Genomic DNA, 12,378 nt, shown 5'->3' with positions numbered 1-12,378 from the left:
TGTCTCATCTCTCCTGGCTTTCTTCTCCCACATTGTTCCAAAGCTCTCATCTTTCAGCTGACACCCCGAAGGGGAATAAATCTCAGTTCAGCTCCTCTTGCACAGCCTGTCATTGGGTTTATTCTAGCAGAAAAGCAATTTGTAGTCCTTGTAGAAAACCTTAAAAATATAGGCAATATGAAGGATAAAATAAGGGTCATGACCTGCCAGATGGGCAGAGCCACCAATAATAAATGGATGTACTTCCTCTGAGAGTTTTCTTAGTTCCCATGAATAACACCAGAATTGGGCCTGTGGATATGGTTCCTGATCTATACTCTTCTATTGCTGTTGGGTCAAGAGGAAGGACAAGTCTGTATGAGGAGTGGGAACTAGTCTCTGCAGTCACATGTGTGCCGAGCACACACTTCTCCTCTCCCACAGTCCTGTACTAACTTTTTAAAGCTTAACACATGCCATCCAATGCCAAGGCTGCCCTGGGCTAAGCTGCCATCCATCCTGGAAGCTCCTCAAGATAGGTCCAGCCTTGTCTCCTCCTGGTGACCCCACTCCCAGAATGGCACAGTGTTCACATTCTGGTGGCATTGCCTGGGATAGAGACAGCCGTGCCTGGTAAGGGGATGGTCGCGTGGGGACTTCCGAGCCTTAGATGGACTGCTACTGTGAGGGAAGTCCCTAGCGCTGCCTACGCTTCTGTTCTCTGCAGCATCTGACGGACATATGCACAGCCACTCCAGTCACAGGATGTCCTACGCCTGTAGCCCTGCTGAGGACTGGCCCCCGCCCTTGGACATCAGCTCTGATGGGGATGTGGATGTCACAGTGCTCAGGGAGCTATACCCAGATTCTCCACCAGGGTAAGGGGGCCTCATGATGGGGAGAGAAGTGGAGCCTCTGAATAAAAGGATCTCCCACCCAGGGAAAGAACCTCATTTCCCTGGGATCCAGTGGGCATGGCCACAGCCTCTGCCCTCTGACCAAGCAAGTCCCCTTGAAGATGGGCATGACTCAGGAAATGTCACCAGGATAGATTACAGAGACCAGCTGGGATTCTTCAGGCTGGTGGGTGGTGGGGAGGGGAGACTTGTAGTTTTGGGGTGGTCTCATGACAGTTTTGGGGAGCCCCTATCAATTCCTCCAGGGATCTCCCTTGGGGCAAGAATAGTGGGATATTCAGGATCATGACCATAGGATCAGTGTTCATTTAAGAAGAAAAATCTCTTGAGTTCCTATTTGTGACACCAGGAATCCATGCCTACCGTGAGATCAGTCTTTCTCACACATTGCAGCTGCAGCCAGAGTCCCCAGGCTTGGCTAGCCCTTATCATCATTGGTGTACATGAGACCCTGCCTTTCCAGTCCTGTCCCCACCTTCTCATACTCTTGCCTTAGGCCATCCGGGTCCCAATCTCAGTTAGCCCAGGCAGGGTAGGCTTTCATCAGCCCACCCCTGTCTGATATGAACCTAGACAGCTCTGACTCACAGAGAGCCCCCCATTTCCTCCCAGACTCTATCCCTGTGCACCTCTACATCAATCAAAGTAGCCCCTGTTGGCCCTGTCCTTTAGATGAACCACAAGGACAAAAGGGGCACCTTATAGAGCCCAATTCCTTCCCCATACAGGCTAAAGCAGTTGAACTCCTTGGGGGCCAGGGAGGTGATGTTCTCAGGGCACACCCTCAGGAACTATAGGATTCTGGTCCAGCTCTGAACCATGCCCCCAACTACCCACAGTGCCTTCTTCTCACCAAGAAAAATCCAATAAATTGGATGACCCATCCTATTTTACACAAGGAAATAGATTGTAGAGCCTGAGGAAGAGGAGTTAAGTCTACTGCTCCAGGAGACTCAAGAACAGTGGTCAGACAAGGGAGGGGTATGGGTGGACACTTGCTGGACACTAGGCCTCTGCTCTTGGAGTGGAGCATCTAGAGCCCCATATAGCCCCAGATTCCAAGACCCTCCCATTGGGACAGGAATTATCATGGCCAGCCTTCACTGGGGCATCAGACCCCATGAAGTGACAGTGCCTTCTTGGGCATTTGAGTTGTCCCAGCCACCTGCAGTGCCCGTCATTTAGAGCAGGGGCTGAGAGTCCTGCCACTTCCCCACTGCAGACCCTGGACCTGGCAAATGTCATTTTTCCCTCCCACCGGAGGCACCAGGAGAAGCAGTAAATGCTCTGAGCTCCACAGCTACCATTTCAGGGGCCCCAGGGGCTCCTTCCTAACCCTACAAGACATTTCAGGGGGTCCTATCACAGTGCCCAGCCTAGGACTATTCCTAGACAGTGGCTGCTCATGCTCCAGGGAGTCTACAACCCCCAGGGAGAAAGGTGTAGGGATTTGCTTGGGTTCACCTGGGATGTGAAGTAAAGTTGACCCAGGACCCATGTCTTAAGGGTATCAACTATCCTCCCTGGGGACCAGTGTGGTCTCATAGGAGCCAGCATGTGTGAGGCTGGCCGTCTTCCACAATGAGGGCAGCTCCTCACCACACAGAATAGACTCTTCCACCTGCCCTAAGGTCTTGGGATTCATAACCTGAGTGAAAACTCTTCTCTCGCAGCTATGAGGAGTGTGTGGGACCAGGGGCCACTCAGCTGTACATCCCCACGGATGCACCACCACCCTACTCGCTGACTGACTCCTGCCTCATGCTGAATGGTGCCCTCAACTCAGGCAGCGGCCACGGCCACAGCCAACATCAGCAGGAGCAGAGGACCCAGGGCCAGAGTGGCCTCCACACTGTCTCCATGGACACGCTGCCACCTTATGAAGCTGTGTGTGGCGCAGGCTCCCCATCTGACCTGCTGCCACTGCCAGGACCAGAACCACAGCCACCTAACTCCCAGGGCTCACCCACTCCAACCCAGGCTCCGACTGCCAGCCCTGAGAGGATTGTGTGAGTGACCCAGCCCATAAGTCCTGCTGGTCCTTCTAGGCTACCCTATCTCCTCCAGACACACAGGTGCGTACAACTCATGCACATGCATATATATGAGAACACACAAACACTGGCATCCCTCAAATGCACACACTGACACACGCCACACACATATAGACACCTGCACATACACAGGTCCCACTCCCACAAAAACTTGCCTGGAAGGTTTTCTTTAGATGAAGTGTCTCCATCTGGTGCCTCTTCCCCCGAAGCCTTGCACCTGGTGGTAGTACCGCTCTGAACAGTGCTGGGCAGAGGTGAGGTAGGAATCCCTACTTTCTTCCCTCTCCTCCAGCCTCCTCTAGACTGTGGCCACGATCTGATTCTCCTGCAGAAACTGCTTGGCCCACTTCTTGCCACAAGCCCTACCCTAGGGCTTGTCCCACTGGGAGCTGAGGCAGGTCCCAGTAAGGCCCCCCTGTGCACTGTGCCTATCTTTCCACTCCAGGTCAGAAGAGCCACAATGTCATCACCCTGCCACTTACAGGGTGGAGAAACCGGTCTGGTGGCCTAGGCATGACCTGGAGGTCCTCACAGCCCACCGAGCCCCTTGCTGTTTCAATGTCCTCAGTTTGGCGGTGCTAGTGGGGTTAGCTCAGACACCCACCCCAAGTGACAGGGGGAGGACAGGCCCTTGGGCATGTGTCATGGAGGAGGGTCACAGTTCTTCCCATGTCCATGCCAGGATTGGGAGTTCAAGGAAGACAAGGTATGGGTAGCCTCAACACAGGGCTACCTAGACACTCCTCAGAGGCACAGAAGGGCCCGCGCTGCTCAGTAAGTGCCCAGCCAGCCCTGTTAGCCTCAGTCCAAGAGATCTCAAGCTAACCCAAGAGCCAGTGCTGTTATCCAGGGTGGCAACTCACAGCTGGGGACTGAGGTGACGAATTCTGGCCTTGTCTCTCTGGGACATACGCAGAGAAAAAAATAAAAAGAATATGGACCCCACAAAAAACACCATGCCACTATGAGAAGACTAGCGTCTGCGGCCAACATCCTGTCACGGAAGCAGGCCTGTGAACTCCAGCAATCTCCATCAAAGACTGTACAAGGTGACAGAGGTGATCTTTGACGAGCCAGCTTGCCAAAGGTGGTGGCTAAGCATCTCTGAGGAGAGCCCTGCCAGCACTGCCACTGACAGGGAGCAAGACACCCTGCCTCCCCCCCCCCCCCCCCCCCCGCTCCCCACCTTTTGTCACTCATCCCAAAGCAGCAGACCCACCCCCACTGATCCTCCTCCCACATTTCAACTTCTCCAATGAAGGGCTAAGACAATTCAGCACTCCCTTGCTTAAGCAGAGGGGTGGCAAGGACGGCTATCTTGAATTTTATTTTCTATAGAAATCGCATTTATTCTGATACAGAGTGGAAAGGGACCCACCCACGGGTTCTGTAGCATCCTGCAAGCGACATCCTAGAGTCACAGTCTCCACCTGGGGGAGGGAACCTTGTTTACAAGCAGTTCTGCCCACCTTTGTGGTGTTCTGCTTTCTAGGCAAAAATGTGTCTGTTGTGCTGTATAGCCTTTCAAATGCACCCCAGGGATGAAAGTCTTTCAAGAAATGCAGTCTGTTTCTGTGGCTCTGGAACGCGCTGGGGGAAGAAAAACCATCCCTGCCTACTCATCATGTTGGAGGGATCTACAGAACAGCGGTTCTCCTTCTCAGATTAGGCTGAATAAGCAGCAATGTATCTTTTCTGTGTTCAAAATAAATACATCATATCAACAAAGATGTAGAGAGAAGTAACACTTGCAAGGAGTGTGTGGGGGCCCTGGAGGTTTCCTGATGGCTGCAAACTGAGAGAAAAGGAACCCCTAAATGGAAGAAGCAATCTTAAATCTGCCTCTGAATGTTGACGTGCCCGGCTGGCTGCTTCTCAGGTCTGAGCCGGTGAGGCCAGGTTGTACTCTGGCAGACAGGGCAGTCTGCATAGTCAGTGTCTAGGAGTTCCTTTTTGGTATCTCTGCTTTCATTTTTTTATTTATTTACTTTTTGAAACAAGATTTTACTATGTAACCCAGCTGGCAATCCTCCTGTCTCTGCTTCCTTAGTTCCTGGAGACACCGATTAAGTCTAGATTAGCCAAGTCCCCAAACCTCCTGTTTCCACCTCCCAGCCCATGCTATGGTACCTGGCTTTTTTTGTGGTACTGGGGATCTGAACTCATGCTTGCCCGGCAGGCACCTTACTGACTGAGCCATTTCCCCAGCCCCCTTTTTACATTTTTGTGAAACATAGTGTAACTTCTTTGAGGCCTGTCTGATAGTGGTGCGAATATGATGAGCAACCAATTTCAGGACTGGATTCCAAGTACACTGGGTACCACCCCTTTTGACCTTCAGTACTCCGAAGGCGTATCCTTCCCAGAACAGTAGGAAATGCCATTCAGACAGAAATGTGCTTTTGGCTCCTCTCTGCAGAAACACTCCTCTTTCCTGTCACCCTTCAGACGGAGGCTTTTCCTGGTGACCTCTTTTCAGATGGAGCCTGACTTCCTTCCTTGGACATGTTTCCCTTCCACTAGAACTCCAGCGCACTAGCATAAACCTAGCTCCCAAGATCATGCCCTGAAATTGGGGTGTCATTCTAAACAAGCAGGGGCAGGGGCGGGCAATTGTGAGCCACACCCACAGGCTCCTTCTGGAAAGCCCATGTCTGTGCTGGAGAAATGTAGGCCTGCTGGCCAGCACTGTCCACACTCAAGCCCACACTGCCACCTGCTGGCTCCCTGCAGCCACTGTTCATTGTCACAGAGTCCACACTAGAAGAGAGAGGCAACTCCTGCCATGGGACACTCAGAGCTATATGCTGAACTTCACACTTGGATCCTGGGCTTGTCTTCTGCCACTGAGATGTTCTGTGAGGCTGAACCTGTTTGCTCATTTTCTAGAGGAGACTCTATCCCTCAGTCCTGGTTTCTGGGAATTCCTTTTGGCTATGTATTCCTCTCTCTATGCAAAATACTTACCCTCCCCCCATTTTATATGTTCTTGGGCTCCACTCTGGAGCTCCTCCTCCTTCATGGTGATGGTGTTCAGCCACATGCTGACTCCCACCCAAACCACCTACACTGACACTCATTTTAAGTTCCTGGGACTATCAGCCTCACGGTTCTCCCTATCTCTTCCATCCACACACTCCTTGGGCTGTGGGCATCATGCTCAAGACTGTGTGATCCTACAAGGAGTTTGACTCCTCTCTTTTCCAGGAAACAAGGCCCAAGGAGAACAGCTGGGTGCCTGAAATCCCCAGGAGATGGGATGTGATGGTCCACCATTCAAATGGTATGCTAGGAGGAAGCAGGACCAGATCCTAGAACACAGTTATACTGTCCAAAGGGCTGGGTAGGGATGTAGTAGCCTCAGGGCAGTGAAAGGAGGGGGAGGAAACCTGGGGGGATGTGGGCCACCAACCTCTAGCCCACTGGCAATCCAAGAGATAATGGCACACCATGCCTTGAAGTCAGGCTCTCTGAGCTGACAGATCTGTGTCACTCATACCTGGCTCTCAGCAGCACTGTTTGGAGGCTTCCCTTTATAGAGTGTTGGTTCCTGCCATGCAGGCTCTTCTGACCAGAGAAGGACTTCATACCAGGAAGTCACAGCTGTTGGCAGACAAAGCCATACAGTGGCTGAGTCATTATGGATGGACACAGGAAGTCCCAGGCTTTGGATAGCACCAAAGGCCTCTGCCACAGCTGAGTGACAGGCCTCATCCAAGCAAAGAGGGAAGAACAGGACACTAGTAAGGCTATGGCAGTCCATGGCCACCTCATGCAACATCTACCATCACTGGGTTAAGCCTGCATTCATGCAAACCACGTTTGTATAGCTAGGTACCCCACACACACACACACACACACACACACACGGCACCATTGCTTAACTCCCACCTCCTCCGGTTCCATACACATTTACTCAGACAGCCTTGGTGCCCATACTAATACCTCTTGAATGCAGGGCTTCCATCTGCACACCCAGATGTTGCACATACTAATGCAGCCCACACTCATGCTTGTATGTTCCCATCTTCATCCCCTGACACTAACATGGTTGTCCAGGGACTGGACATGAGCAGAAAGGCCACAGCTTTATCAACGGAGGGAGAAGATTTATTGTCCTGGGTTCTGTTCTGCTGAGCTGCATATTTCGCAAGCCCAAGCTAACTCTCTGGATCCCAGGAGCCCTTATCTAGGCAAGGCTAGTGGACCTGAGCTTGGAGGCTCGGCAGACCTTTGTCCACAGGCTGTAGCATAGCTGTGTCTGCCCAGCATATCTCCAAGAAATCCCAAGGTGGCAGCCCTGTTATCACAGCCTCACCCACAAAACTGCCACACTCAGCATGATACCTCAGGGCCTGGGGAGCAACTTAGGGTAATATAGGTTGGTATTTATTGAAAAGGAGAGCTTGACCCCCTGACAGGCTCTGAGCACCAACCATCACCCTCCCCTTTATTCAACTGCAAGAGGCAGGAAAGAATACTTACTGGTTCATGTACCTAAATTATCCAAGTGATAAATCAGATTTTAGGTATGGGTGGATCCAGAAAATCAAAGGACATGGGTTGGTATACTGTCTCTCTGGACTCTGACCACCTCATTGTCTCCATTCTCCCATTAGAAAAATGGCAGTGGACATCCCATGTCTGAGTTGGTTGGTTCCTGAGCCAAAATGATGAGAGACCCTCTGTCTCTGCCAGAAAGCAAATATAACTATCTCACAGAAATCAAAATGGCCTGAACAGGACTTTCCTGGAGCTTTCCAGGACTTTCCAGTGGCTGTGGCTGGGGACAAGACAAGGAGGGGTCTCTGATTATCTCTGGCCAGAGGACATATGCCACTCTAAGGAAGGTGAACCAAATATTCTATCCTGGGATGGATTTTCCAAAAGAGAGGACAAGATAAAAAGATAAAGAGGACTATACACTCACAAGAACATCAGGCTTTAGTCTGTCTCCTCTACCCTAACCATCATCCTACCCACATGTCCAACCTACCACTCTACCCATCTTGGCCCTCTCCACCATGCCCTACCCATCCTGGCTCTACCCACCAACCATCAGTCTCAGTGATCACCAACTAGAGGTAGATAGTGACCACGTGGTGATGAGGACAAATGCCCAGAAAGGCAAGGCAGGAGATGATTGCTGGCCAAGGCCCATAGCAGATGAAGAAGTCAGAATTGGCCTCCAGGTAGGCACCATTTTGAATGCATCCTGACTCTTACCCCCAAGGTTTCTCTGTTGGGTGGAAGGTGGTAGAAAGGGGGCATTGTGCGCCCAGAGAGGCTCAGCTCCAATGTCCATCGTGCCTAGCTACAGGGAAATAACCAGACTCCATCCTAAAGCCACTGTATGAGTTTTGGATGTACAAGACCCTCACAAGATATCCCCCACAGTCATCCACAGTTATTATACAGCTTTGCTTCTGAAAAGGAACATAAATTTGGACAAAGGTCTAAGGCATGGATCTGTGATGTCACATAGGGCCTGAGGCTACAGTCCAGGGACCGTTTTCTCCCTCAGGACTACCTCACTAGGACTCTTGTCTCTCCTCCTTCCAGCCTGTCCCTTCCTGGATTGTTCCTGAGTGTCTTGAGTTGTCTGCCTGAAACTGGGGTTCCAGGATCAGGGCTGGTTTCTCTCCAGAGGGTGGTCCAGCACAGAGCCCAACAGGGGTGAATGGGGCTTTGGAATAGAAAACCTGTAACAACGTATAGTTCTATTCTTACAGAAAACTGCCCTTCCCATGGTGTTATGCATGAGCTTGATGACAATTAAGTGCTGAGTCTCAGACCTGGGACCCTCTGCCCAGGTAGCACCTTTAACTGACTCTCCTCGTCCCCTCTTACAGTAAGCCCAAGTTCACAGGGTATACAGGGACCTCAGGAGCTGTCGAAGGGAAGGTTCCCCAGTCTACTGAGATCAAGGCCATCCTCGAATACCCGTTGTCCCACCTCCCTGCTAATCCCCACTGTTCCCCCAAAGCTAAGCACATGGGCAGCTAGTGAAAGCAGCTTCTCTTGAGGGCTCAGAAAGCTGAACTAGTTCTCTCAACAACAAACACACCAGGCTGCAGCGGGCCAATGTGGAGCCACACATCAGGCGAGAAAGCTGCCATGGAGAAGCAGGACAGGTTCAAACATGGGAGGCCAAAGAGGGAGGACTTCAGGAACCATGCCTGGTGTTTTCACTCCCCCTTCCAATCACAGCCTACCTTTGAGACCTGGAAGAGGTGGGTGGCTCTTAGGCATAATGAGTTTCCAAGTGCTGGGGGCTGGAATGTCTATCTAGGTTGGGAAAAACGGTTAACTCAGTAAGAAATCAAACGTAAACAGAAGAAAAGCAGGAGAGGGAGGAAACCGAGTCTGCCAATTTGTGAAGTCTGGGCTAGTGAAAGGCCACTCCAGCCTTCTCTTCAAGGAACCAATCTGCCTGGAGCCAAGGAATGAAGGAGACAGGAAGCCAAATGTGGTGGTGCATGTCTGTAAGACACCTGAGTGAATTTCAGCACTCAAATGGAGGCCAGAGAATCGGTTCAAAACCAGCCTCAGCTCCATCCTGAGTTTGAGGCCAGCCTGGGTGACACAAGACGCTGCCTAAAAAACAAAACAAAAGAAAAATAAGAGAGATGAGACTCATTTTACATGTCTCTCTCACATACGCACTTCTTGGCCCAGAGACTAGGCCCTTCAAGACAACCCAAGGACCTAGTCCTGCATATCCCTGTCAAGAAGCCTCCCATGCTCAACTACAAAGTTTCACGAGGTTGGACAAGTACAGCTTTGAATATCGGCTAGACTTGGGATGATAGACCAAAGAGGGACTCTCCTCCCATTCAAAGATGCTTGCATCCTAATCCAGAACCTTTGAGTGTCCTACCTTTCTTACTGGTGGTCAGGGCTATCAGGGTTGGGTCAGGTATTTCTAGGTTCTTGACCTCTTGTCCAAAGAATTGAAAATAAGGACTCACGCCAATTTGCAAAAAAAATAAAAATAGCAAGTAACTTTAATCAGAGCCAAGTGATGGTACAGATTAGAGGGCACACTGTCATGATTGAGGATACTCAAGGCTCCAGTGACTGTTCAGGGCTTCCTTTTATGGTACCCAAGAAAATGAAGTATTTGTTTCTAAGAGGCAGAGTGAAGATGGCTCTGTTTCTCTGTTTTCACTGATAGGTTTGGTCATCTAATCATCTTTCTGCTGTGCATACCCCTTCCCATAATGCATCTGACTTCTATCATATACACCCTGTTATGCATAGGCATAAGATGGTAAAAATAGAGGACTCTCCCTAAAAGCTTACTCCAGGACACAGTTTTGCCTTATCTTGCATGTACATCCAAAACCAGTTGAGGTCTGATCAGCCTTTCTAGTCTTCATACCAAGACACATTGGGAATATATTTGAATAGAAACTGTCTAATTGTTGTTTGGTAAAGAGAAACTCATCCCATTGTTTCAGGAGAGAGTGTGCAATCCGACACAGGTGGTGAGCCAAGGTTGCTAGCTACCTGGTTAGAGAGGGGGCTGTGCATAAGTATGTGCATGTAAGGGAGCTAGGCCACGTATTGTTACTAGATGAGGGAGGTGTGCCTAGTCTATACCAGAAGAGCCCCAAGTTACTGAACTCTCCCTAGATTGCCTGCTTCACCTTACCTGGCAAAGGAGATTTGAAAACACAATTGGCTTGAGGACCTTAGGGAAGAAAAACCAGGATTATACAGTGAACCCAAATTTGATTCCCGGCACCCACATCCAGCGGCTCACAACCACATGTAACTCCAGCTCCAGGGCATCCAAGACCCTCTCTGGGTACTGTACACATGTACACATTTGGGGTGCCACACAGATATGCTGCCATACACATAGTTCAAAATAAAAATAATTTGTTTTTATTTAGGAAGCCAGAGTCCAAAGGTTGGAAGTACCATCCATTTCCTTCCCTCCAAAAAGTCCATACCCCACTTGCGTGCTACTCAGTCTGAGAAATCCTAGAGGCAAGAAGCAAGAGGACCTTCTTAGCACAGTGTTTCCCTTATCTGGCCCCAGATCATTTTTCACAAAGGACTGTTTGAAATCTGCAGCTTCTGAATCTGACCCAGATGGAAGGAATGAGGGGCTGAAGGAGCAGCTTGATAAGTATTGGGTGTGAGGAAGGCAGCGAGGGAGGGAGGCATGGGGGAAGGAGGAGAGGAGGGATTCTGTGTTCGGATTTCCCCCCAAAGCAGTACTCAGCATTGGATTTGGGTATAAGTGGCTCATTTGAGAGGCGACCCAGGAAGCAGGTAAAGGAACTGGGATGAGGAAGAGAGGAGATTCAGCAAAGGGCACATCTGTAACTGTACCACCCTGAGCCAGTCCCATAGGGGATCCTGAAACACAATGCAGAGCATACCTCAACTGTCCACAAGCTGTTGCCCCTGCTGGTCCCTGGTTAGTCAGAGCTTGACCTGCCTCTTCCAATGCACCCACACTGCCAGCAGGGCATGCTTCTGCGGCTGAGAAATCTCAAGCATGAGGCATGAAGAGCCTTAGCAGGTGACATCCATAGCAGGCTGGGGACAGGGTATGGAGATGCAGGTGCTCACGTGCCTTGCCTTTGCATTGGTCTTGGGGTCAAAGCAAGGACACTCTGGCTCTTCAAGGATGCCAGCCCCTACCATGCTCTACCAGCCACTCAAGGGCACTCTAGGGAGCGATGCCCTGTGTCTAAGAACTAGGCCCTATGACCTACCATGTGCTACCTGGCCTTTTCTGGCCAGGAGATGTTAGTGCTGGTAACTGCTCCGTCACCCCCTACCCCACCAGATCGGCCTGATAGATAGCAGCAATCTCTGAGCTGGAAGGTTTCTGCAAACAACCCTAGCCACTGCTATAGATGGTTTCCTATCTGAGGTGTCAAGGCACAAGGACAGAAGTCTCTTTCTGGACCAGGCACACTGTTAGAAAACATGGTATTTTAAACATGAACACATGGGGCTGGAGATGGCGCAGTGATTAAGAGCACTGGCTGATCTTCTAGGGACCCTAGGATCAATTCCTAGCACCCACATGGCAACTCACAACTGCCCATAACTCTAGTCCCAAGGGATACAATGCCCTCTTCTGCCCTCCATGGTCACCAGGCACACATGTACATACAGGCAAAACAAATACATTTAAAAGAAAAAAATCACATTAAATTAAAAATGAGCATACAAGCCAGACATGGTGCACATGCCTGCAATCCTAGCACTCAAGAGGCTGAGGCCACTGTTCAAGGCCAGCCTGGGCTATACAGTAAGATCCTGACTCAAAAAAAGAAAAGAAAATGAAACAGGAAATTAACATCAGGGTTTAGATGTAGAATTTACTGGCTACCATAGAGCAAGAGAAAAGTCACATTTGTTCCCAAAACAAGTGCTATCATTAAGCAGAGGGGCAAGTG

At 50.3% G+C, this 12,378-nt stretch overlaps 1 protein-coding gene across 2 annotated transcripts in view; it reads left to right on the top strand.

Moving 5' to 3' along the window:
• The window catches only part of Bean1 (brain expressed associated with NEDD4 1), a 32,646-nt gene extending 28,686 nt beyond the window's left edge, over positions 1–3,960 (top strand). For both annotated transcript variants that reach the window (XM_059262626.1, XM_059262625.1), the window contains exons 3-5: positions 707–857; positions 2,570–2,905; positions 3,396–3,960. In XM_059262626.1, the coding sequence (XP_059118609.1) occupies positions 721–857; positions 2,570–2,905; positions 3,396–3,666 (744 nt within the window). In that variant the 5' untranslated portion in view covers positions 707–720 and the 3' untranslated portion in view covers positions 3,667–3,960. The remainder of the gene's footprint in view (positions 1–706; positions 858–2,569; positions 2,906–3,395) is intronic.
• Positions 3,961–12,378: the final 8,418 nt, after the last annotated feature.

The sequence above is a fragment of the Peromyscus eremicus genome, chromosome 5, assembly GCF_949786415.1.
Source record: "Peromyscus eremicus chromosome 5, PerEre_H2_v1, whole genome shotgun sequence".
NCBI lineage: Eukaryota > Metazoa > Chordata > Mammalia > Rodentia > Cricetidae > Peromyscus > Peromyscus eremicus.
The sequence above is the reverse complement of the archived record's forward strand: the minus strand, read 5'-3'. Positions and strand labels throughout refer to the sequence as shown.